The 24,002-nt window shown below is 47.7% G+C and overlaps 1 protein-coding gene across 1 annotated transcript; it reads left to right on the forward strand.

The window, feature by feature from the left end:
- The first annotated feature begins 479 nt into the window (after positions 1-479).
- On the forward strand, positions 480-23,353 carry EXOC3L4 (exocyst complex component 3 like 4). Its single transcript, XM_069018340.1, has 12 exons — positions 480-855; positions 2,384-2,774; positions 5,458-6,109; positions 8,671-8,788; positions 9,766-9,891; positions 11,144-11,244; positions 12,656-12,751; positions 14,754-14,868; positions 16,829-16,951; positions 17,234-17,386; positions 18,753-18,874; positions 21,028-23,353. The coding sequence occupies exons 2-12, from the start codon at positions 2,441-2,443 to the stop codon at positions 21,188-21,190; spliced, it is 2,103 nt and encodes a 700-aa protein (XP_068874441.1). The 5' UTR covers positions 480-855; positions 2,384-2,440; the 3' UTR covers positions 21,191-23,353.
- Positions 23,354-24,002: the final 649 nt, after the last annotated feature.

The raw sequence follows: 24,002 nt of genomic DNA on the forward strand, positions 1-24,002 counted from the left end.
TTAATGTTGTTTAAACCTTTTGTTCTCTTTTGCTTTGAGTTCCCTCCAAGGTTACCAAGTGCTCTGAGAATGGAGGGATCCAGGGCTAGCAACCCCATGGAAATAAGTGCCCAGAGGGCAAAGTGAGGATGTGAATATATAAATATTTAACCAGGGGACACAGTACTCCCTGTCCCTCACCCACGTCTGGCAATCATTACTGGGACCAAGCCACCTGTGACCTGCAGAAACAGGGCAGAAGGGGGTGAAATGCAGTCATCCCCCACAGCAGCTCTGGGGCTGCTTTTGAGCCCCCATACCCAGATAATGTGGGGCTTCAGCCCATCAGGACAGGACCACATCCTGAAATCCTCCTTCCCCCCCATTGCCCCAGGCCACCTCAGGGCAGCAGCTCACCCCATTGTAGAACCTCTGGTTCGAGGCCCCATCTCCACTTGTAGAGTAATAATTAACTTACAGTTTTTTCCCCACCTCTTCTTTTAAATGCTCAGACATAGTGAAAGTGAAACAGTGCCGAGTCTTTTCCAGAGATCAAACAGGTGAAGGTGCTGGTGCTCTTGGGCAGGGGCAGACAGGCCTTTTTGTCCACTTTTTACAGCCCATTTCAGTGGGTAAAGAAGGATGGAGAGCATCACCGTTCCCAGAGGGAGCCCGTTGACCAGCCCATGCCTGAGGGATGGTGCCCCAGTCAGCTGAGGTGGGTGAGCTGTCCCAGACCTTTATCCTGCAGAGCTGCCCCCCTGCTACTGCACCTGCACTGGATTTCCTGTGGCACGGAGCTGCTCTCAGTTTCTGTGGATCACCCCTGTGCTGTCCCAGCTCGCTGCAGAAGGGATCACTTTGATCAGTACTGGGGTATGTATGCCTTTCCTTTCTCATGGGCTCACACCTTTTGTTCCTTCTTCCCTGGCTCTCTCCACCACACAGGTCACCCCTTTGACCACTGCTGCTGCTCTGCCCTGGCTGCAGAGCCCCCATGAGCTCAGATCTCAGCCTGCTTCCACTGAAATCCCTGGGCAGTGGGGTGCCCTCCTCTGCCTCCCCCCTCTGTATGGGCTGTGATGGGTGAGCTCCTGAGCAAGGCAGTGAGTGGTTAAATACTCCCTCCCGTGAGAGTGTGGGAGGCAGGGTCTGAGCCCCACTGTGCCAGCAGCTCAGCAAACCCATGGGAAGATGCCATCCCTGCACTTCACAGCCTGTGAAATAACCATGCACAAGGGAGCAAAACTCTGTCTGAGGGAGGATGAGATCTATTTCCAGAGTCCCAACATGTCTATGGACTACATTCATTTTTCAGTCTCTGGCTTCTGTGAGCTGGACAGACCTGAGACAGGCAGTTGGTGTGTCACCTCAAGCAATAGCTGTTTCTAATAATTTGAATTGTACACTCAGCTGCCTTAAGCCTGCTCTGGAGAAATGTGGCATTTTCCATCCTCGGGGCTTTGCTCTACAATGGCTCCATGAACGGGCTGTATCAGCTGGTGGTCTGATGGGAGCCCTTTGCAAGGGAGGAAAGGCAAAACCTCTCTCCCCCCTCTTCCCAAACACCTGGGCCAGCCCTCAGGGTGGGCAGAGGGGAGTTTGTCTGCAGCAGGGCAGGAGCTGAGCAAGTGCAGAGGCTGTGACTGCAGCCCAGCAGCACTGACAGAAGCACTTCTGCTGAAATCTGGAATCTCCTGCAGCATCCCTGCAGCTCATGCAGAGGTTTGTTTGACCTTGGAGATACCCATTCTTGGCATGTTGGGATGCAGTGCTCTGAGGCAGGATGAATGATGTGAACCCTTCCTGCATTGTACTGCCTCCTGTGCTGTAACTGTGACGATTCAGAGTGCAGAGATAGCTGTGGCTTTGGGGCAAGGGGCTAGAGCAGAGCTCAGCCACCCGCTGGGAACAGCTCACCCCTGGGCCACCTCCAGCAGCAGCAGCTCAGGATTTGAGCAGAGCAGAAGTAGCAACAAAACCCAAAGTTCCATATTCACATCAGAAAGTGGCAACGTATCAGTGAGATTCAGGAAAATTATTATTCCTGCATGGATGGAAATCCACTTAGATGAATGGAAAATAAAACCATATCTGGTTACCCACTGAAATAGTATGTTTACACAGATTTCAGCATCTCTGACATCTCATGATTCCTTGGTGCTGGAGAAACAGTCACATCTTGCCTGGTTTATGCAGTTAAGTGAAGCTTTCCAGGATACCAGGTGCAGGCTGGCATCTGTTGTCTGTGGGCATATTGTTACAGCAGCTACAACACCTTGCCCTGTCCTCGTAATTAGGCACAGGAAAGGAATGGGCCAGATTTTCAGCCCAGGACTGACTTTGGAGACACAGTAACATCCTGTTAAGGACATCTCTAATTCTGTTGTTTTATGCATTGCAGTGATTACCATCAACCTGTTTGGTAAACTTCCTGTTGAAAGACAAGATAAATAGAAATATGGAGTTAGACACAAGGAGTGTGACCTCAGAACCAGCCTCTCCAATGAACAGTCCAGGGGAGGAAAAAATGGAGGTTGCTTCTGAACTGAGCAGCTCAGATTTGCAGAGCAGGGACAGTGGGTTCTTTGAAAGAGGTATTAAAACCATGTTAAGCATCCGGAAGTCAAAGCGAAGTCCGAACAAAGAGAGAGGGAAGGAAGATACTGGCACTTGGAATGCAAAAAGACTTCTGCGAACGCTCAGGAGCTACGAGGAGAACAAACCCATGATCTGTAATGGTGTGGAGAAGATTGGTGAAATATGTGAGCCCGTTGAAGCAAAACCTCTTTCAGGTAAGACACCAAACCACCAGTGTCATTTTCTTGGCAGGATAAATGTAACAGTAATTTACAGTGTGCAAGGCTTGGGCCCAACAGAGGTGCTAAAGAACCAGGCATCCCTTCACAAGGGAGAGGCAACTGCACCCCTTGCATGGACTCGTTGGGTGTTACCTGGCCCAGCCTGGGCAGGCCTCTGTCACTGAACATGCTGCTCTGCAGCCTCCTCTGCAGTAGTTTAGCCATATCAGCAGTCTGCCTATCAACCTGTCAGTGTGATATTGCCCATCACACATATCAGTCACCAAGCTGCTGAGCACAGTTTGGGAACTGCTAGTCTGACAATACCTAGAAATGCAGTGTGCTATTGCCTGCATTGCCCTCCTCCCTCCTGGACAATTCCTGCTCTTCAGCTCTCAGACTGATGGTCCTCAGACTGATGCTCTGTAGGGTGCTGCAAGGCCTAGAACGGAAGAAAGATGGTTTGGCTGTGATCTGGTTTGGAAGCTCCACTTTGGTTCCTAATCTTAGAGATTGCCTTGCATAGAGACTTCCACAGATACTTTGCTCTCTTGCATTGACTTTCTGCCTGTCCCCTCACTACAGCAGTGCTGCAAGTATTTGGTCTTTGTCTTCCTCAGGCTGGTTACTCTCATGTGTTTTGTCAGCATTATATAGATAGGCCTCAGACAAATTATAACAACTCCCTTTAGCATAGCTCTTATCTTTCCCCAGGCATGAGCAGACTGCAATGACTTTGATCACGGTTTGAGCACTGCTGTCCTCCCCCTTCTCAAGGCAGAGGTGTTACCATGCATTCACCTGGAGATAACTGAGGTGGAACAACATGACTTGGCCTTTCCTCAGTCTAAATTTCTAGAAAGAAATTCTTGATGTGCTGCATAGGGTGCCACAGGGATCAGATATGTGGGCTGACACTGCCTCACTGCTGTAATGTGCTCTGCTGTGCCGCAAGGTGATTTACTGCTTTACACTGATACGTTGTGAGGCTGGTAAGCTGGATCTGAGCCCATCTCATAAACTTTGCTAGTCTGATCTCCAAGGGTCATAGATGAGGACCAGCAGAAAATGTTATCACAAGTTTTCTGATCTCCTGCAATAAACGAGCTGAGAAATTGCATGAATAACACCTATTCTCTGCCCAATAGCTTGTGTTTGGCCTGAACTAGAGCAGCTCTGTCAGAAACACATCCCATCCTGAGATAAGTATGGCAAGTGATGGAGACTCCACCACGTGCACCATTAAGCTGCATAATAGTTAATTGCCTTTCAATTGTCTTCCTTCAACCACCAGCTGGCTGATCTTGTATTGCTAAATTAAAGATCCATTTAGCACCCAACATCACCTCCCTGAATAATTATCTGAGATGGTGATTAAATGGTGTTTTCTCACTTTGCTAAACAGAACAGAATGTATTCCTCTAGTCTCTCGCTGCAAGCATTTGTGTAAACACAGGTTTTATATTAATTTATCTAGAAGAGACTAATTTCGTTGGTAGAATTTCCCTCCCTTCTGAGTGCAGAAGCAACTGTAGCACCATATAGGCACTCCAAGATCTATGTGCTCTGTGATGCATCAATAGTTGGGTTATTTGGCATATTTCTCTCTTAATACAGATACTCTTATGCTACAAAGATTACTTGGTACATATGGTATAAAACCTGTGTGCAGACAAGCCCAAGGGCAGAAATTACGGGCTATGAACCAGTCCTTCATATCTTCTTTGAGTGCTCTCCAGTTTTTCCAAATCATTTTGTATGTGTATGTCCCAGAAGCAGTGGCCAACACAAGCCTAAATGATACCCTTTCCCTTCTCTCTAATGTTTTTCTCATGCCCAGTGTCAGAGTGGCACCTCCTGTTCAGAGCATCTGTTATGATGTTGGCGATGGCGAGAGTTTCCCAGGGTCCCCCAAAAGCTAACCGTGCGCTTGGATCGCCTCAACACATGGCAAATACTTGTTACCTTACTGGCAAATAGGCAGTGGTTCTTGCACAAGCAAGGCTTTGCAAAACAAATGGGAAACTCAGTAGACCTCAGCCACTTTGCAGGTACCAGTGTTTGGTGACTTCCCCCCAGCCTCAGCCAAAACCAGCCAGTTCTGGTAGTGGGTGCCAAAAGCAAAGGAGATGGGGAAAACCTACATGAGACCTGAGCACCAGGAGCACCACAAATCCACAGGTTTAGATGCCCCTCCAATGTACACACCTCCCCAAACCACTCTGGGACAGCACTGCTCAGCACTTGGGAAAAAAACATCACTGGTGCAAGGCTGTGCTCAGCACCTGACTGTAGGCTTACATACAGGAGGCTCTCTCAGGGCCCTGGTATCTCTGAGGACATGCTTGTGGGGAGGCTGGGACAGACATAACCATCCAGTGAGATATCTGACCCAAGAGCTCAGGACACCCAAAGGGGTCTGTCCTGCTGTGCTCCCTCCCCCTGCCCCAGCCAGAACCCTGGGCACTCTCCCTGCCCTCTTGGGCAGCACACTGAAATGCCCTTTCAGCCAGAGGTGCCAGAGCTGGGCCACACCACTATGGCCAGCTCAGCAGCAGAGCTGTGCTACTCTCAACAGCCCCCTGCAAGTCTCCCTGTCAGGCATCTTGTCCTGTTACCAACCTGTCAATATCCTAATGCCTGCTTTGTCCCAACCCCTTCCCTCTTTTTTCTGCAGTAATGGAAATCAATGAACTTATTCAGAAAAGACAACTTTTGGAAGCATTTGCAAGTATCAGGTTAATGGAAGATGAGACTATCTCTGAATGGGATGCTGAGAAATACAATGATAACCCCCAGGAGTTTGTACGGAAATGCAAGGATGTGGATTTGCTTTATAATTCCATCACAAATGCAATCCAGTCCATAGTGGAGGGAACACTGGAGGATCCCACTTTAGAGCATACCCTGCTGACCTCCATGGTGACTTTAATTGCCCGTGAAGAAGCAGCTCATCCCAACACAGACAGCGCTGCTTGTCCTGGGTCAGACTTGCTCGGCAGGCCCAGAAAGTGGAGGGAGCAGTGGAGGGAAGCTGTCAATGAGAGTGCAAGAAAAAGAGTCCTGAAGGCACCCATGGCATCAAGGGAAGAAGCAACTTCTTGGCTTGATCTCCACTTACATTTCCTCCAGGAACACCTGAGGGAAGATTTACTGAAAATCAAGTTATCAGTAAAAAAATGCTATCCAGAGGAGTACCTGGTGTGTGACACATATGTGGAAGCTTTTCACAATGCCATTGCCTCACATTTGCAAGAACTCTCCCAGGGACCACTGGACTTCCACGAGCTCTACACCTTGCTCGACTGGGTGGCCAACACCTACCACAGGTGAGCTGCTGTGCTTGCCACTGTTCCTCTGCCTCCACTGGGGACCCACAGGGCTGTGGGGTACTCCAAGAGCACTGTACTCCAAAAGCACTGAGCCATTCTCAGTTTTCCAAGCAAGCAAGCGAGATGCAGTGACTACAGTGGAGCCAGATAGCAAATCTGTTAACAGGTGGGGACAGAGGTCTGTGGATAAAGCACTTGCTGCTTTTTACAGATCTACATCACCCCATTTTCCTTTCCCTCTCCCGCTTGCTGTTCCCACATTTCAGGAAGCTCCTCCTTGCATTTGTTAAACCTAGTCCTTTCTGCAGATATTTGGCAAGATCCAACAGCTGTTCAGTGACTTTTCCAGGTACAGGGAAGGGCCTTTCGGGGAGGTCTTCTTCCTGTTTAATTAAAACTGTGATGCATTTGGAAATAGGCCACATTAACCCTCATGCATGGGGTCAGAGTCCTCTTAAAGAGGAGTCAAGACATCATCGAGGGTAATTAGACACATGAAAAAAAAGGCTCTGTCTCAGATGTGTCTGCTAGTTGAATGGGAGGGGTTTAAGATGTCTTACAGCTCCTTGCAGTTCAGGGGTCTGGAAAATAATCATGTGGAAACAGTTACATCAAAGCAAAATTGTGTCTGTCCCGGTAGCTGGTCCCCAGGTGTGGCCTGAACCAGATGTCCAAGGAAGGGACAAACACAAACCCATTGGCAGCCCTCAAATAAAACAAAGAAGGAGTGAAGGCAGGAGTATCAGCCCTGAGCCAAACAGGGGGTCAAAATGGGCAGTGACAGAGCAGGGAAAGCAGCATCACACTGCGTCCCAAAACACCCCTAGCCTGGGGTAGCTTTTGGGTAAGAAACATTGGCACTGCAGGTGGTCTTTGTTTTAAACAGACCTCAACAGGTTTCTTCTGTGGACTAGACCAGTTGCTCTTAAAACCCCACCTACCGTGTGGTGACCATAATGATGTGTGTAACCCCCTCAGCATCACAAATCCCTGCAGATCTCATCTGAAGGGAAACTCCTGCATGGCCCCACCCCAGCATTGCAGGACAGGGGGGAAAGAAATCGGCTTCAGCAGCCAGGTTCTATACCAAAGAAAAGTGCCCACACCATATTTCTCTAAACTGCTGTGAAAGCGTTTATTGAGAGTTTGCAGTTGTTTTGGGCACTGCTTGCAATCACCTGGCTGTTCTGGGCTGTTTCCATTTGATTTTCCCACTCAAAAAAACTTCATTGTCTCTTGGAATAAATAACCAAAAAGGAAGAGATTGACTGACCCAAAATAACTATTGATGTTACAATTCAAACAAATGAAAAAAAAAAAAAAAGAGGTGGTAATAAGCCGCTCGAGTATACATTTGAGACTGTCCTTCCAGTTGTGGTGAGAGTCTGTATTTAAATCTGTGTTGTCCTTTAGAATGAGCAGCAGGCTCTGGCAGCAGCTGGGCTGTGCAATGCTCCACATGTGGAGATGTTCCTCTCTGGGAAATCTGAACCATGACCATGGAAGCATTGACTCCAGGACACTATCAGCAGGCTGGGCTTATTTTCTGCTGAGCAGTCACTCTGCAGCATTCTGACCTTGTACATCACCATCCTCACTTGTATCTGAACCTAACTGTGGGTGCAGTGCTGGTGTGGCAATGGGAACCCTTTCTGGTGAGCAAATGTGCAGGCTGTGTGTAGGACATTGCAGCCCTGTTCCCCGATTAACAAGATGACAGCTCAAAACTTAGGCCCCACCTTCATCAAGTGCATGAGTATTTTCTTCTTTCTCTTTTCCACCTTCATTGCCCTGCAAGATGTGGTGCCTGCACGGTCCGTGGCAGGTTGCAGGAATAGCACATTCAATTGTACAGGCTAATAACATTTTTATTGCCCCAGAGAGAGGAACACAAGCACTCCTTCCCTTCCCCTGCTTCTGTGCTAATCAGCTGTCCTGATTATATGTCAATCCAGAGGAAAGTGAGCGGCAAAGTCACGTGTGAGCTGAGCCCTCGGTGGAGTCAGACTCTGTAGCTGCACGTCCACCCACCACTTCCATCTGCGGGGGAGCGTGGCTCGTGTCCCAGGCATGGCAGTGCCTTCCAGGTCCTGCTCTGCCACCTCCCCTGGCTCAGGAGAATGCACAGAGAAATCACAGGCTGACAGGAGCCGTGATATGACACTGCAGAGGAGGCAGGGAGATGGGCTAACTCCAGAGCAACGCGCTACTACAGGAATTACCCTGAAAGGCATTTTGCGAGCTTGTAGTCGAATGAATCAGCTTCATGTTGTTTATTTTAAAAAGTAAATTCTCATAGCGCTTTTCATGTCCAAACAACTCAGAAGTCTCATGATTTCTGAAGTGGGCTGGAACCTTAGATCATTTTGGGTTTGAATAATTAGGATTTTGAATAGAAAGGAAAGATTTTCTTGTTAAACCTTGAAAACAAGCAGCACAGTTTAAGCTGTAAGTATATTTCTCATGGCTTAATAATTATGTAGCTCATGCTGCATGAATATTCCATCAGTTTATTCACACTCTGAGGCATTATAATTTGTTCATTTGATTCTTTCCAGTGAACTCTTTCTGGGTCATCCTGATCTCAAACCAGAGGTTAAGACAGAAAACCTGTCCCTGCTGTTAACACCAGCTGATTGGGATAAACTGAAAAACAACTACATTGCTTCTGCAAAGGTGAGAGTTTTGACCTAGTCCCCATGTGCTCCTGCGAGAAGGTACAGGAACCCCAGCCTCCCAGACAGAGGTCTTGGATGATTTCATTGTGGTTTCCAGCCCCACCAGGTGCTGAGTCCTACTGGCCCCACACAGAGTGGCCTGTATTCTAAAGCAAAAAATTCCTGAATACCACCTTGGGGACCCAAGCAGAGCCAACAGGACTGCACCAGACCCACTCAGTATGGCAGACACTTACTGAAAGGTCATAGCTGGACTTCACCAGATTGTAGGCATTGTGAAGTTAGCAGTAAAGGCATTTTAGCTGCTGCTGTCACTGTGTGGGATCTCCTCCAGTACATCTGAGGTTTGCCATTGGCAGACTTTGGGCATCCGCACCGGAGGACACACTCATGGTTTGTGACCTCTCATGAAGCCACTTCCCAGCTGTCTTTCTGCAGTCCTTGTCTGGCACCCTGTGTAAGGCTTTCCTGGCTATTTGCTGGGCTCAGATGTTTTCTTGCAAATCATTTCTGAAACAAGGCACAGCTCAAGGTGAGCTCAAGGTACACTGCTGAATGAAATCAGTATTGCTCCACTGTGCTGGTGTTTCACCAGCAACAAGACTGATTTATCAGCCAGGACTGAGCAGTACTGCCACTTACCTGACAGGCTGTACTGCTGGAGAGGACTGGTTTGATCTTTAATCCTGACCTGGTGCATTCCATGTGCTGGAGGACTTTGCAATCAAACAGCTGACCCACTGTTTCCCTGCCAGGAGAATGACTCTCCTTTGATTTGGGAGCACCTTGCTCACACATAGCACAGTTCTGATTTCTCCTGAGGTCTGGAGCAAGGCCTGTGACTCTGCTCACCTTTCCATGCCGTGCGTGTTGGCCACCCACACGTGCTGATGGAGCAAAATGCAGCAAGGCGCTGTACTCGTGTTTGCTTCGTTATCCTGAGCTGCATGTTTCCTTCCTATGTTTAACATTTAGGGGAAAATCAAAAGTTATTTTGGAAACATCCTGAGACTAGAGGTCACGGAGAAGTGGGAGAAGGAAGCTCATTCAGAAGAGAAGGAAAACCTCTACCACGCCTCACTCGCTTTTGATATTCAAACGGTATTTAATTAGCTGGGGGAAAGTGGGGGGGCCTCTGTGGCTCCAGGGAAACTGGATCGTTTCCTTCTGGGGTGGAGGTACCGCCTCCTGCGATAATTTATGTAAGTCATGCACTGGCAGAATACATTAGAGCAGAAAATGCCGTTTATTACAACTTTTAGCTCTCCTGCTTGCCTTCTAGCTGCAAATTAAACCTGCTGTCAATTGTGTCAGCAACATAATAGGCAACTGATTTTAAAGTCCCTAAACCTCTTTGATTAGGAAGAAGAAAGAGAATTGGAAAAAAGGTGGAAAGAAAAGGTTTCTTTGAAAAAAACCTTTGGCTTAAAGAGCAATTTCGTCCCAGGGCTGTGGAAGCCGGGGAAAGGCCGTAGGCAGTGACAGCCACTCCAATTTAAACAGTACAAAAAACAAAAGCCCCTACTAGCTTTAGGGACTACAGGGCAATAAATGCAGGAGGGGTTTGGATTAATTCTCATCACTCAATTGGGTGAGTCACTTCAATTAAATAATACTAACAAAAAATGAGAGGGAGAGAGAAATAAGGAAAAATCAAAGAGTTTTACCTGCTGACATGACTCTTTTTCCATAGAGGAATATTACACATTATGTGATCACAGGGAAGGCAGGTCTGAATTCATTTAGCAGATGGATAGGATACCTTGGGAAGTATCAGAGTGGGACTGCAACACACCTCAGTCCAGAAGTGCAGCTGGGGTTGTGGGAATGGGAACGTGGGAGGAGTTCCAGTGCAAACAGGAGTTCAAGGTGATGCCTGCCCCTCCATGCTGCCCTGGTATCACTCCTGAGAAGGGGGCTTGTGTGGACCCTCAGGGATGGGGCTTATAGTCACCCTTATCATGAGGTCATACATGGGGACAGCTCAGCTCCTCTCGGGCTTTGGGTTGGGGACTGATCCCTCCAGCAATTCCCCCCAAAAGAGGAGGATGACACCAGGACACCTCAGGGCTCCAGCCAGCATCACCTCTAACTCACACTCAGACAGCAGAAGGGCATGAGGCCATTAAGGGTGGATGGTTACATCACAAATCACTTGGTGCTTCTTGGTCCATTCTGCATTATGATTTTTAAAAATGCTAGAGATTAATAAAAACCTCCTGGCAACAAGTTGGCTGTTTGCCCCTTTGCTAGGTGAGCCATTCTCACCGACCAAAGCTGCATGAGATCCCTGTGAAGGATGTTTCACCAGTGCTTGTCCCACTCACTGGAGTTTCTTCATTCCCTTTTCTAGATCATTGGGCAGCACATGAAGTTATCTGGAGCTATCAGCAGAGGCCTGGAAACAAAAATGCTTGAGTTGTGCGTGGCAGAGCTGCTCGAATTCATACCAAGGTCATCACTGCTCTGGGCAGCACTTTCTTTCTAAATGAGTCCCACATTGGTAAAAAAACAGGGAAAAGGTCCAGTCACTGGACCAGACACTGGCACTGAGCAGGCACAGGGCTACTCCTGGGAGAATTAGAGATCACAATGAGCCCAGCAAAGAGCAAGCTGCAAAACAACTTGGAGGGAGTCATAAACTGACACAGATGGGACTCTGTGAGTCCAAAAATCTAATGTCAGTGCTCTGGGAAGTAGCTGCTGTCTGGATAGGGATGGGACCACTGCAGTCCCATCCACCCAGGACTTTTGTGACATTGGATACTGGTCACTTGCAGCTTCAGTCATGAGCAAGCAGTGGTTATGGATCCTCAGTCCCAAAGCCTGCTTGTCCAAAACATCGTCTAGGTATCCTGGGATGAGTCCTGCTGAGTGGTTTTCTCTGGCATCCCATGGCTGTGGGCATAAAAAAATGGCTAATGAGACCCTCTCTGCTACACCCTGGCAAAACATACTGCTCACACTGCTGGGCTGCCTCCTGAGTCCCTTAAAATTTACCCAGTGTCCAAAGGAGATTGCTAAAATAATGTTTTTTTCTTTTTTCCTTTGTTCTTCTTTTCCCTTTCCTTTGTTCTCTTTTTAATTTTTTTCTTTTATTTCTTTTTTTTATTATTGTTTTTGGTGGGTTTTTTTAATGTGTAAAATGCAAGCTGGAGCAGCCAGGGCTCTCAGATTGAGGGACCACTGAAACTTAAGCTTTTACTTAAACAAACCTGAGATGCAAGTAGCTGGGGCCAGCTCTAGCAGGTTCCTTTACCCTGACAAAGAATGGGACCATCAGGCAAAGTCTGCCTGAGCATACAGCCTCCTGTCTTCAGCATGGACCTGTGGCTGTGAAACAGCTGTCAAACCCATGAAATTGTTGCTACACAAAAAAAACTACCTAACAACCATGCTGAGGTTTTGGGGGAGGGGGGGAAGGTAGGTGTGCTGCCCTATTCCTATATATCTTCTGTTGTAAAATCAGTCCTCACTAAATCCTTCCCCTGTGTGCTTAAAAGGCACATAACATATTGCCCCAAAAACCAGAGAAATGAAGGCTCAGACTTATAAGCCTGCATACCACACCTGCAATTAAACCCTCAGCATGAGGGAAAGGCAGAGATTTGGCCTCCCAACATCCCTGGCATCTCTCCAAAAGTGCTGCGTACCTGCTCAGGCAAGTGCATCCTAAACCTGTAATTATCTGCCATCTATTCCCCTCCACTGCACACACATGTTATGACAGCTGGAAAAAACTTGTCTGCGTAGAGGGGACAGGTTGGGCCAGCCATGGGTGTCTCCTGACACCACTGTGTACACAGAAGATGAGGCATCCGCAGTGCCCCCACCATTAGTGTTACCTGGCTGTATTTTCCTACAGGTTTGAGCAGGAGTTCACGGCATGGAGCACTGCCCAGGACAGCCCCATCTTTGTGCCCTATCTCGTTGCCTACATCAACAGCTTCCAGGACCTGGTGTAAGTCTGCTCCTCCCGAGCTGAGCTGCTGCGTTTCTGGGGTGTGGGAAAGTGGCAGGATCTGTAAAGGAAAGACCAAGCTCTCCTTGACGTACCCCGGTGGGTGTTCAGCCTCCAGCCCTTCTAATCTCACGGGAGGATTTTCCCCAAGGGATGCAAATAAAAGCCACAATGGTGAAGAGACAGAAATATGGATGGATCCAGTGGTTGCATGAGAGTTTAAAACTCATTTTCAGGGCATCTTTTTGAGCCTCAGGGGAGGGTTTTTTCCATTTTTTTTTTTTGTTCTGGAGGTTAGCAGAATAATCCCAGAAACATGGTCTCAAGGCTGCCTTTGGCACTGGCCTGTAGGAAACTCTATGAAAGCACTCAACACAAAAATAAATGCCTGCCATTGCTGCTGGCATCTGGAACTTCCAGGGCCTTGCATGAATTTGCATGAAGCCATGTGTTGGAAAGTACCTCTGAGGAACAGGTATCGACAGGCTGACTGTCAAAGATCTATCACTCGCCCCATAAGTGGGGTGGAGCCAGTGAGTGCATGTCCCATGCACTGGTCCATCGGCCCCGTGCTGAGGCCCAGGGGTTCATCAACATCTGGGGTTGTCTCTGCCATGCAGATGTGATGCTCTGGTTTGCCAGCCCAGAAAAACAACACAGCACTAGTGCGTGGGCTCTGGCCACTGAAAAGCTTGGGTTGTGATCTCCAGCCCCTGCTGCTGCACCGCTGCCTGGCACTGCCTCCGGCAGGGATGTGTATGCCAAGTGTTATTCGGGGATGGAGGGGATTTCGGGCTCGGTGTCTCAGGAGCCGACGGCTCCAGCCGCAGCGAGCACTACCGCCGGGAAGTCTCTAGATGGCACGGTCTCTCCAGCAATGCTCACCTCGGCGAGGAACTGGCTTTTCCTGCCTCCTGCTGCCCCTGCGGGACACTGCTGCCCCTTCCCTGCTGGACACTGCAGAGGGGGTGAAGGGAGACGCCAGCCCCAGGCAGGGAGCTGGCAGTGCTCGGGTGATAGGGTTATTCCTGAGTCAAGCTAAACGTTCATCAGCCTGGGGTGATGAGCTGTGGGGCAGAGGTAGGAGTCCTAACAGCACAATTTTTTGGATGCTGGACCCAGACTTCAGGTGTTCAACCGGAGTTACAGTCCTGAGCTCCAGCCTGGGATGACAGGGATGGTGTTGGGTGCTTTAGAGTTCTGCCAGGGCAGCCTCAGACATATAAATCTGGGCAGTGAAAGGAACCTGCTGCTCTCTGTGTTTACAGCAGTGGATGAGGCACATCCAGGGAAGCTCGGGCATTACTGGTGATGCCTTTTTTTTGTGGTGGTGCTGCCTCAGTTCCCCCCCTCACCAACACTGAGCATGTTACAATGGGACAGGAATGGAAAGTGAAAAGAAAGCCAGAGGTTGCAATGCCCCTAAAGCACACACAGAGAGAATTTCATAAACCTCTCAGAAGTTTTCTTTCTCATAGGGTGAAACATTGCAGAAGTATGCACTGTCCTTAGGAAATTCCACAGGTTTCCATCCCTGTAGTTACCATCCCAGATGCTGCTGACAGATATTGTGTGGAATGAATCAGACAGGCTCTGGGGGACACAGGGTCAGCAGCTTTCCCTTCTCTGGCTTTATTATTTACTTTTCCCCCATAGCCCTCAGTTCTCTCCCACGTACCTGTAAATCATTTAGCAGAGGTGTTGCTCGAGTGAAAAAGCAACTGGCCTACGCAACTGCTCTGCATGGCTGTACTGTTCCACCTGATGAGGAAATCTGTGGGGTTTTTTAACCACAGTTACTCAGCTATGATTAATTTTCAGTGTACAGGATTGTGCAAAAAGAGCCATTACTTTGACTCATTAAGTGTTTCCAAGAGGAAGTACTAGAAACACAAGTTTATTTAAAATAATATCCAACCTGCCAATCCAGATAACATGCTTGGGGCTGTGTAATAGTTTACATTTTAACATTAACTCATTGGTGATCTCTGTCTCTCTGTAGGTCAGGGTTAGAAACAGCGTTTAAAGTCAATACTGAGGAACTGCAGAAGATTTTGGCAGCTCTGACAAGGAACTTCACAAATATTTTCTTAACCAAATTAAGAACAAAAGCACAGGTAAGAGGATCTTAGCTACATTATTTCCTCAATATAAGGGTTATGTGCAGCAGCTGAGGGTCATTGCCCTCCCCTTGTCTCACCAACTAAACCTCATTTTGCAGCACATGACATTATGGTCCCTCCAAAATGCATTTAACGTTTGTGGAAATCCCCTTTACAAAGCAACACTTCCAGAATCCTGGGAATTTTTTTATGATGAGCAATAAGAATTTTTCAAGCTGTTAATAGCAATCAAAAGAAAAGGGTATTTAGCAGCTTCCAGTCTCTCAGGCAAAGCAGTGGGGGAAAAACCTTGCCCCTAGAGAAGCACTGGAGAGGCCAGCTGAACACCACCAATGGGACACTTTTCCTTCTATTAAATAATTTGGATTTTTTCAGGACTTTGACTTACTGATTCACAGATCTACCACCACAGTCTATTAGAAACTTCTTCAGACAAGATAGAATTCATTCTGGTAGAAGTGGTTTTTCCAGGCTGTTCCCATGGTGACAAAAGACTGATTGTTCCAGAATGAGTATGCTAAAGGTCTGGTACCAATTGATAAAGCTCTGATAAAATTGGACTTGTGTTAAGAGGCCTAAAAGGCAATGTGCTTCAATGCAGTTTGTGCTTCTCAGGTGCTGTAGATGGGCCTTTCTGCTCTCAGCCAGTTGGAGTCCACTAGCTCCAGCTGGCATAATACCAGAGATGGGGAAAATCAGCCTTTGGTCCCATTCCTTTTCACTCATCCAAATTCACTTTCTAAATCCCCAGACATAACTTCCAGAAACCAAGACAGTCATGGAACTTCTCCAACCTAAGCCAAGCCCTCCTTGCCAAGGGGACTTTCCAGTGACTGCAGAACTTGTCTTGGAGCCTAAGCAGCAGGCGAGGAAAGGCCCCAAGCCAAGGCATTGAGCAAGAGAGCTGAAATGTCGTGAGAACTGAGAGAGGCCAAGTCAAAGCATTTCTAAACAGATCTCTAGCAGGCTGGGAGCACAGCAAGGGGGGAAATAATAGGGAAGGAAATTGCCAGGAGTCTAAAGATCCTGAGAGCTAGAGGAGAAAAGGGGACATGCAAGAGGAAGGATATTTTGCATTTAGCCCTTAGGGAAGTCTCTGCCAGGTGCCAGAAGTCTTTAGCAGATACTGCTATTTTTATATGAAGGTACATTAGCTCTAGGGACCCAGCAAAGGAAAATAACCCATTGAGGGCACTTGGTCAGAGTACCTTGTACCCAGGACAGATGGGAAACGGTGTCATCACTCCCATGTCATCACTAACCATGAGGCATAAAGCTGGAGATGCTCCCAGCTGCCATTCCCCCACCATCACATCAGAGTAAGAAGGAAAATCGCAGCAAGACTTCATGCAGGTCTGCAGGAGTACAGACAGCCTCCTGGAAGGGCTGTGAACACAGAGAGCTTCATTTCCTTATGGAGAAAGCTGTAGAGATGATGGATTACTGGGCTAATTTCCAAGAGATTCACTACCAAGTGACTTCTCATTTCCATAGCTGGTGCAAACCCGTGTAACACTGGCATACATGGTTGCCCACCACAGCCTGTTCTAGTCATGCCTGAGTCTCCTGTGATTAACATTCTAATCTCTTTCCTCCCCAATACATTAGAGAAACAAATTTATTTACCTAAAGAAATAGAGTTGGTGGATCAGAAGGTAGCACAGAGCAAGGAAATGAGATATCTCAAATAAGCCTTTAATGCCAAAACATCTCCTGCTCAGGGTGTGATGGTTCTCCCCTCTGCACTGGGGCACCTACCCAGTAAGGGGAGACATGGGTGTGAATTCCCTGGGGTGGAGAGAGAAACCCAGCCTGCACCTGGTGTTTCTTCATGCAGGGGGGGTGCTCTGTGCTTTCAGTTCAAGCCTGAGATCAGGTGTATAGCTGGGTCCCTAGCTAGGGCATCAGGTAGTCTGAATATACCTGTGTCATCAGTGAGTTGGTCTTTTTTCAGCCACTCCTTAAGAAAATCCTGACCAAGAACTGGATTTTGGCGACGGAAGGGCCGGACTCGCTGGCGTCGGCAGTCTCGCAGTTCTCCGAGCACCTGCAGCACATGAGGGAGCCCCTGGGGCAGGTAGGCAGCCAGTTCCACGCCTGGGCACAGGGATGCTGGGGGCTCACACTATCATTTTCAGGCTGTGGTAACACCTGCAGACTCCTCTGCAACAGTGGTTGCTCTTTATAACTGTGGGGGCTGCCGAGATGAGTGAGTGTGTGCTGATGGTGTGCTGCCTTCCTGTGCCTCCTCTATGGCCTCAGGTGCTGCCAGACACCTGAGAGCTTTCCCTGCCCTCTCTCACTGCCTTGGCCTTGAATGGACAAAAAACCCCACAAGATTTGCTTTTTTTTTAACCAGGAGCTTCTACAGGAAGTTCATAAATACGTGGTGAAGGAATATATCACACAGGTCATCAAACCCAGATGGAAAATGAACAGGGAGACACGGCAGCAAGTGAGCAGGAAGATGAGCCTGGAAGCCGCAATCATTCGCGATACATTCATTGATCAGGTATGTGAGCTCTCTCCTGGCACCCCCTGGCTGCCGACTCTCAGAGGTGCAATATTCCCACTTGGCTTCCCACAGACCAAGGCAGCAGGCTCGCCAGGGGGCCAAGCCTCAAGAAACATAGAAGTGCTTAAAAGGTAACAAGCGACGTGGTTACTGCAGGTTCATGCTGTGGGTTTCCAGCCTGGCAGCCTCTCTGCATTGGCAGCTTGTGCATGTTCAGCCAGCAGCTCCCTGATGGCAGCACCTGGTGTTTTAGCATGTTCCCAGGGAGCTTTGCATAGGGTGGTTCATGTGCTGTAGGATGACACTCATCTGGTGGCAGCTTCATCGTGGGCCTGTTCCCTCAGGCCACGGGATGCATTTTGTCACCAAAGGATCCCTGCCCTGGATACAGCTCATGGAGTTGAGTCCCATGAGAAAGTCCATCTGGGTACACAGTCTGCGTACAGCAGGGCAGGGGGAGAAAGTGGTGGCTGCCTGTGTGTTTTGTGACTAGACAACTGGTACAACCCAGCCCTGAAGGTGGGGTAACGAGGTTCCTGTTAATAAATCCTTTGGGCCAGATTTGAGTGGCACAAAACTAAGTGACCAGTGTGAGATATAGATATATCTATACATAGATATATATGTGTGTGTGTGTATAAATATATATATATATATATATATGTATGGCAGGTTTATTTTAAAACAATTCAATTACAATGGAAAGGAGGTATGTAGCCATTTTGGTTATTACCTGTAGTAATATAACAATATAAAAGTATAAAAATATCACTTAAGAAAATATACAAGGAAAAGAAAGAAAGGATAAGAGTAGATAGCAGAGAGGAAAGGTATCACCACCCATGTACCCAGTGACAGGACTTGATTGTTGCAATTTACGTGTTTGTTGGTCAAAACAATGGTTGCTGTTGGTCAAGTCATTAACCTTTAACATTTCTGTCTCTCACAGCAACATCAATCTGGGATTTTCAGGGAAGTCAAAGTTGAATTACTTGGATTTTGTGGAAAGTCAGGCATCCAGGGCACTAAATCCCCTCTCAGAGATGAGGCACATGAAACTATCAGGCAGCAGGAGGCATCCACTGCTATGCTGGAGCACAGCCACAACGCCCTGCTCACGGTCTGGCTTGCTTGGGTGTCCGTGAGCATCAGGAAGTGCAGGGCCAGGCCTGGGAGAGCTCCCAGGGGTACCTTGCCATTGCCACCCAGCACCCTGCTGCCTGCCCGAGGCAGCCTGTCCTGCCTGCACCAGTCCTGGCTCACACCAGTAAATACACTCTGCTGCCATGCTCTTGCCACAGGGAAAAAGGCATTTAGCAGGTGCTGCTGTCCCTGATGTCCCCATGTGACTCTTTGTCCGCAGGGCTCTGGCGCCAACTGGCTCTTCCCCGCCATAGACCACATTGCCAATATCATTGGAGAGAAGAAAAAAGACAAGATCAAGGCGTATGTCAAGGAGCTGTGCCAGGACTATCCAGATATCAGGTACATGAACTGGCAGATGCCAGAACTGTTGGGCTCCATCCCAAACAGCACCAGCTCGCCCTGTGCCTGTGCCAAGCTCTTCAGCTTGTCTTTGTTGGTGGCCACACGTTAGAGATCAGGGTGCCAGCAACAATGGGAATCCCACCTTATTTTTTCTCTTTATGACTGCTTAATTTTTCTCTTTTCCCCCTGTTTGCTGTATCTTATAATGCACAAAAATTACCTTCAAAGCCTTTTCATTTTAGAATGGAATGGGATGGAATGGAATAGACTAGAATCGAACTATTTCAGTCTATTAGGAGGGGACTTACAGTGATAATCCAGTCCAACTTCTCATCACTTCAAGCCTGACCAAAAGTTAATGTAAACTATTAAGGGCATTGTCCAAATGCCTCTTGAGCATTGACAGGCTTGGGACATCAACCACCTCTCTAGAAAGCCTGCTCCAGTCTTAGACCACAGCTTCAGTTAAAAAACACTTCCTAATGTCAAGTCTAGAGCTCCCCTGACACAGTTTTGAACCATTCCCATGCATCCTCTCACTGAATTCCATTTTATTGCTCAAAATGAACCTTGTTTCTCAGTAAAGCTCCAGTTTGCTTTTCACTGCATCACCAGTATCAGTATCAAACAATCAGCCCTGTTTGCCAATTTGTAGGCTCCAGATTTGGAGCAAATAGTTTGTCTCCTGTTCCCAGGCTCAGACCTCAAAGTGTGGCAGCCATTGACGCAGTTCAGCTGCAGTTTCTGAAATGGCCTCAACACAACCATTAAATTTTGGAATAAATTACAAATTCTTTATTTTGTACTTTCCATTTGCTGTTCCAAGGCTGCATCTGGAAAATTTAAAACTCCTGGAAAAGTAAAGAAAGTGACTAGCTCTGTGCATGGCTAAGCAGCTGCAAATCAGAAGTTACCTCCTCTTCTACAGTTCTTCTTTCAACCACTGAGAATGAATATCAGTGGTACAGATTGAAATAAATTCCATTTCATCAGAGTAATTTAAGAAAAAAAAAACCCAAAGATTTCAGCACTGGATGACATTTATGCAATCAAAATAATACATAATATTTAAGTAATTGCTAGAATACTGAAGTAGACCCTCAAATATGAGAAAAAAAATCACATTAAATATATTTTCCTCTCCCCAAAACTGGGGGTCAAAATTTTTCATAACTAGATTTAACATGAGTGGGTCAGATATGCTTCAGACTTGTCTGTGTGGGGGAATTCAAGACATGGACATGTAAAGGAACAATTATTCCTAAGTAATTTTCTAGGTGAACATACCTACCTTACAAAAGAATCCCCACAAACAAAAAACAAACAAAAGCAAATAAACAAATATACCCCAGTAAGGGTTTAATCCCAGTGGGCAGACTAAGCTGAAAAAGAGGCAGTGCCTGTTCTGGGAAGGGTGCCTGTACTGGGAGGTAAATGATGGCTACTCATCAATGATGGCTATTTGAAAACAATTTTCCAGTCAGAAAAGCCATTTACAAGGCTGTGATTTGTGGTACTTTTTCATCATTAGCCTCAGACCCAAGCCAGGTTTTAAGGCTTGTTCTCTTGGTTTATCTAATTCCTGACTTTCCATTATTGAGTAACATTATTTTTAACAATGAAGTTCGGAAAACGAGGCGGAATCTGCTGAACCTGCACTGCTTCCTGTTCAGGTCCCTGTTAGTTTTTCCCCTGAGCTCTCAGAGATGTCTCTGAATTTGTATACACTGAGATTACTGGAACAGGGTATGTTTCCAAGTCGGCTTTCCAGCTCTAATCTCATTAGTGCCTATCAGCTTCCTAAATATTAGCACTTCCATTACTCATCTCAAAATAATCATTACACAAAAGGTCCGCAGCCTCTCTGGAAAACTTGCAAAAGGCATCATGGGTGTGGAGAGAGAGGAGGAAATTCCCTGAAGCAGCAGGAGGCTGTCCCACCAGTGTGGTGTGGCAAGAGCTGCTGCTCACTGGTTTGGTACCTCCAGAGGCTGCAGACTCCCATCCTGGTGGCTCCTCCAGCGCAGTGAGGGGTCAGTCCCTGGCACTTTGCTATAGCCTTGCTCTGTCTCCAGCACAGCTGTTGGTTGCTCACCTCCAGGCTGGTTTTGCTGACCAGGTCTGAGCAAGGTCTTGTTTGGTTTCTGCAGGAAGGAGCACATCCTGGCCATCCTGGCGCTCCGGGGGCTGGGGCGCGCCAGGAGAGCGGCGATTTTTCGGCAAGTCCACCATGCACAGGAGAGCTCCGAGAGAGGGGAGGGCAGCACACTCTTTGCTGAAATTGATGTTCCAGTAATCATCAGCTGCTTCTAACGCAGGACCAAAACAGCAGGCAGCATCCTGCCTCCTCCTACACTGCCTCTACACATGATCCAAAATCTGCTAATCCATCTTGCTCCTCCGCAAACCCAAACTTTTGACTGCTGTGGAGAAAGGAATACTTTCCTGAACTTGCTACCCCAAGCTCAGAACCCCAAGGCAACAGATGCACCAAGACACTGACCTCCTGCAAGAGCTCCTGGGCAGCAGCTCCAGCCCAGGCATGGTGTCCACCTCATGTTCCATATGGATTCTATTGCTGAGAGGCTGCTCCACTGTTTGGTACAAGGTTAAACGTATTTTCAGAGAACAGGAGAAAACCAAAAGCAGTTCACTCAGAGCTATATTAAGGCCTCAGTGCCATATTAAGGCTTGGACTGTGCTCTGCATAATTATACAGCAGCAGAGCAAGAGAGCCTCCCTCATAATTAGTGCCCATGAGCAACCAAGGGGCAGAGCTTGGGCAGGGATGTGGTAGCACCCAAGTTTTATTTCCTGCCCCACAAACCAGCTGGCTGAGCTGGCATGATCCAAGGTCATGATGTTGTGACCTGAGGCCACAAACCACTACCTGCCTGGGGAGGAAAACGCTGGGTAACCAAACCCCACAGCTGGGACACACAGCACATGGAACACTCTGCCCTCCAGGGTGGCCCCCATGGCCCCTCTGGCATTTCAGCAGATTTTCCTCACACGAGGGCTGCCTTGAAAAACTCCTGTTGGACTGAAGATTCGTCCATGCCACCACATCTCTGTGTGTACAGATATGCCTGGATCGGATATGCCATGTGGAGGGAGGCTGCAAGTTCTCCTTGACTTGGGGAAAGTGCCACCATGCCTCTAGTCCATTTTCTTGTGTGGTTAAATGCATTTTAACAGATCTGTTACAATCTGACTGCAGTATGAAACCTAATGTGAGGTGGACAGACAGTGCTACAGATGAGATCCTCACCTGGTGTAAACCAGCATCATCCCATTGATGGGCATGGATCACCATAGGGTTAACTCCACGAAGGATCCAAAGCATTACATCCAGCATCTGCAGGGGAGACTGAAAGAGACATGCAGCAGACTACAGCTGTATAAATCTGATTTTATTTAATTCAATTTATCCTTTAGGTTGCCCTCCGCAGGATTTAATCTAGGACTACAGAGATGTGTTTATGATCTATTAAAATGATAAATGTGGGCATGGCATAGCCTTGAACATGATTTTTTCTTGCAGCAGAGCTTACAGCATCAGCTGTGAGCCTCTTTTGTTTCCTTTGCTTCAGGTTGCACCAGTGTAAGTTTCAGTCTGGGTGAGCAGCATGTGCTGGTGACAGGCCAAGGGAAATTTTCTGATGGATAAGGTGCACAGAGTGCACCTTTAATTCACAATCATCATATGAAAATTTTTCTAAGGTAGACTTGTTACCTCCGCTGTCAAGATAAGATGTTTTTCTAAAGATGGCTTTGAAATATCAGGTATAACTTGAGAGCTTGAAGCAGGAAATCCTGGGAGGAATTTTCTGCCCTGCATCATTCTTCAATACATCTCATGGCAATTCCCACAAACCCTCAGCTTGGTGACTCTGTATTTGCTATGGAGAAGAAGTAAAATATCGTCTGGTTCTCCCATTAGGTGTGCAGAACACATGAACACTTCGGAGGTCCCCTCCCCTGTCCTGGGGCCATGGTGCAAGCAGAGACCCCTGTGATTACACCCCCCCATGGATTTGTGAGCTACATTTACCTTCCCCGCAGCAGGGAAAGGCATCAGTGCTGAGAGATTTACATTTATTGTTAAAAGGAATGACTAAGCAGGAGAGATACAAAGAGGCTTTCGACTTTTCCAGGCTAGGTCTGAGACTTCTAAAACTGCACTCCTGGAGTGCAGGATTTGAGGCACTAAAGCCTCGGTGAGGGATTTTGTGCATCAGAAATTTCCCTCTACCGCATATGCATCTCTCATCCAAGCACCTCACGCAAGGCATCTGTAGCATTTTCCCAAGTGATTTATTTAAATGTATACAGGGGTTTTCAATCTCATTATTTTACTGGCAGACTCTCCACAAACCAACTGCCTTTCCTCAGGCTCCAGCTGCCTGTCCCTGGGATTAGATAAGGCGCTCGGTTTCCATTTTCTAATAAAAGCAAGTTGCTCCCCTGAAGTCATGGAGGAAAGTTGGGCACAATGGTCTGCCTTTTGTCACAACCTCTCTTGGGACACTCAGATCCTGCAGCCTGGCATCCTGTGAGCCAGTGGCAGGCGCGCAGCCAGCTTCCTCTGGGAGCTGCTGCTCTCTGGCTGCTTGCTCTTGAGCAAACCAGTTTAAGGTTAACTCCATTATGGCAAGGCCACGGTTCAGTCCTACCCCAACAGCTGTGCAAGCGGAGAGGGGTGTCCAGGATGGGTGAGGAATAGGGGTGCCCCTGGGCAGGGGGATGCTTGGTCTGGGCTGCAGAGCAGACCCTGGAGCCAGCTGAGCAAGCAAAAAGGAAGGGATGTGCTTTCCAAAATGAGCTGCTGCTGTCCAGCTGTCTTCTGTAGAAGACCCAGTGTTCATTACAGCCATATTTCACATTCCAAAAAAGAGAAGAAAGGCCTTCCAGGGCTTTAAAACGTGAAATATGCTGCTCTTGTAGGAAAGTGCCTGTTAATTCCTTCTGCTTGTTGTTTCTCTGTGAAGAAAAACACCATCATCCCTATTCCTATCGCAGCACAGAGTTGCATTCCCTCCCGGACACACTTCTCACTTGTACTCCAGAGGGCCCAAGCTAGTACATGCAGATGCATCTCTGGTAAATAATGCTGTCTCAAAAG

This window comes from Aphelocoma coerulescens, chromosome 5 (genome assembly GCF_041296385.1).
Source record: "Aphelocoma coerulescens isolate FSJ_1873_10779 chromosome 5, UR_Acoe_1.0, whole genome shotgun sequence".
Taxonomy (NCBI): domain Eukaryota; kingdom Metazoa; phylum Chordata; class Aves; order Passeriformes; family Corvidae; genus Aphelocoma; species Aphelocoma coerulescens.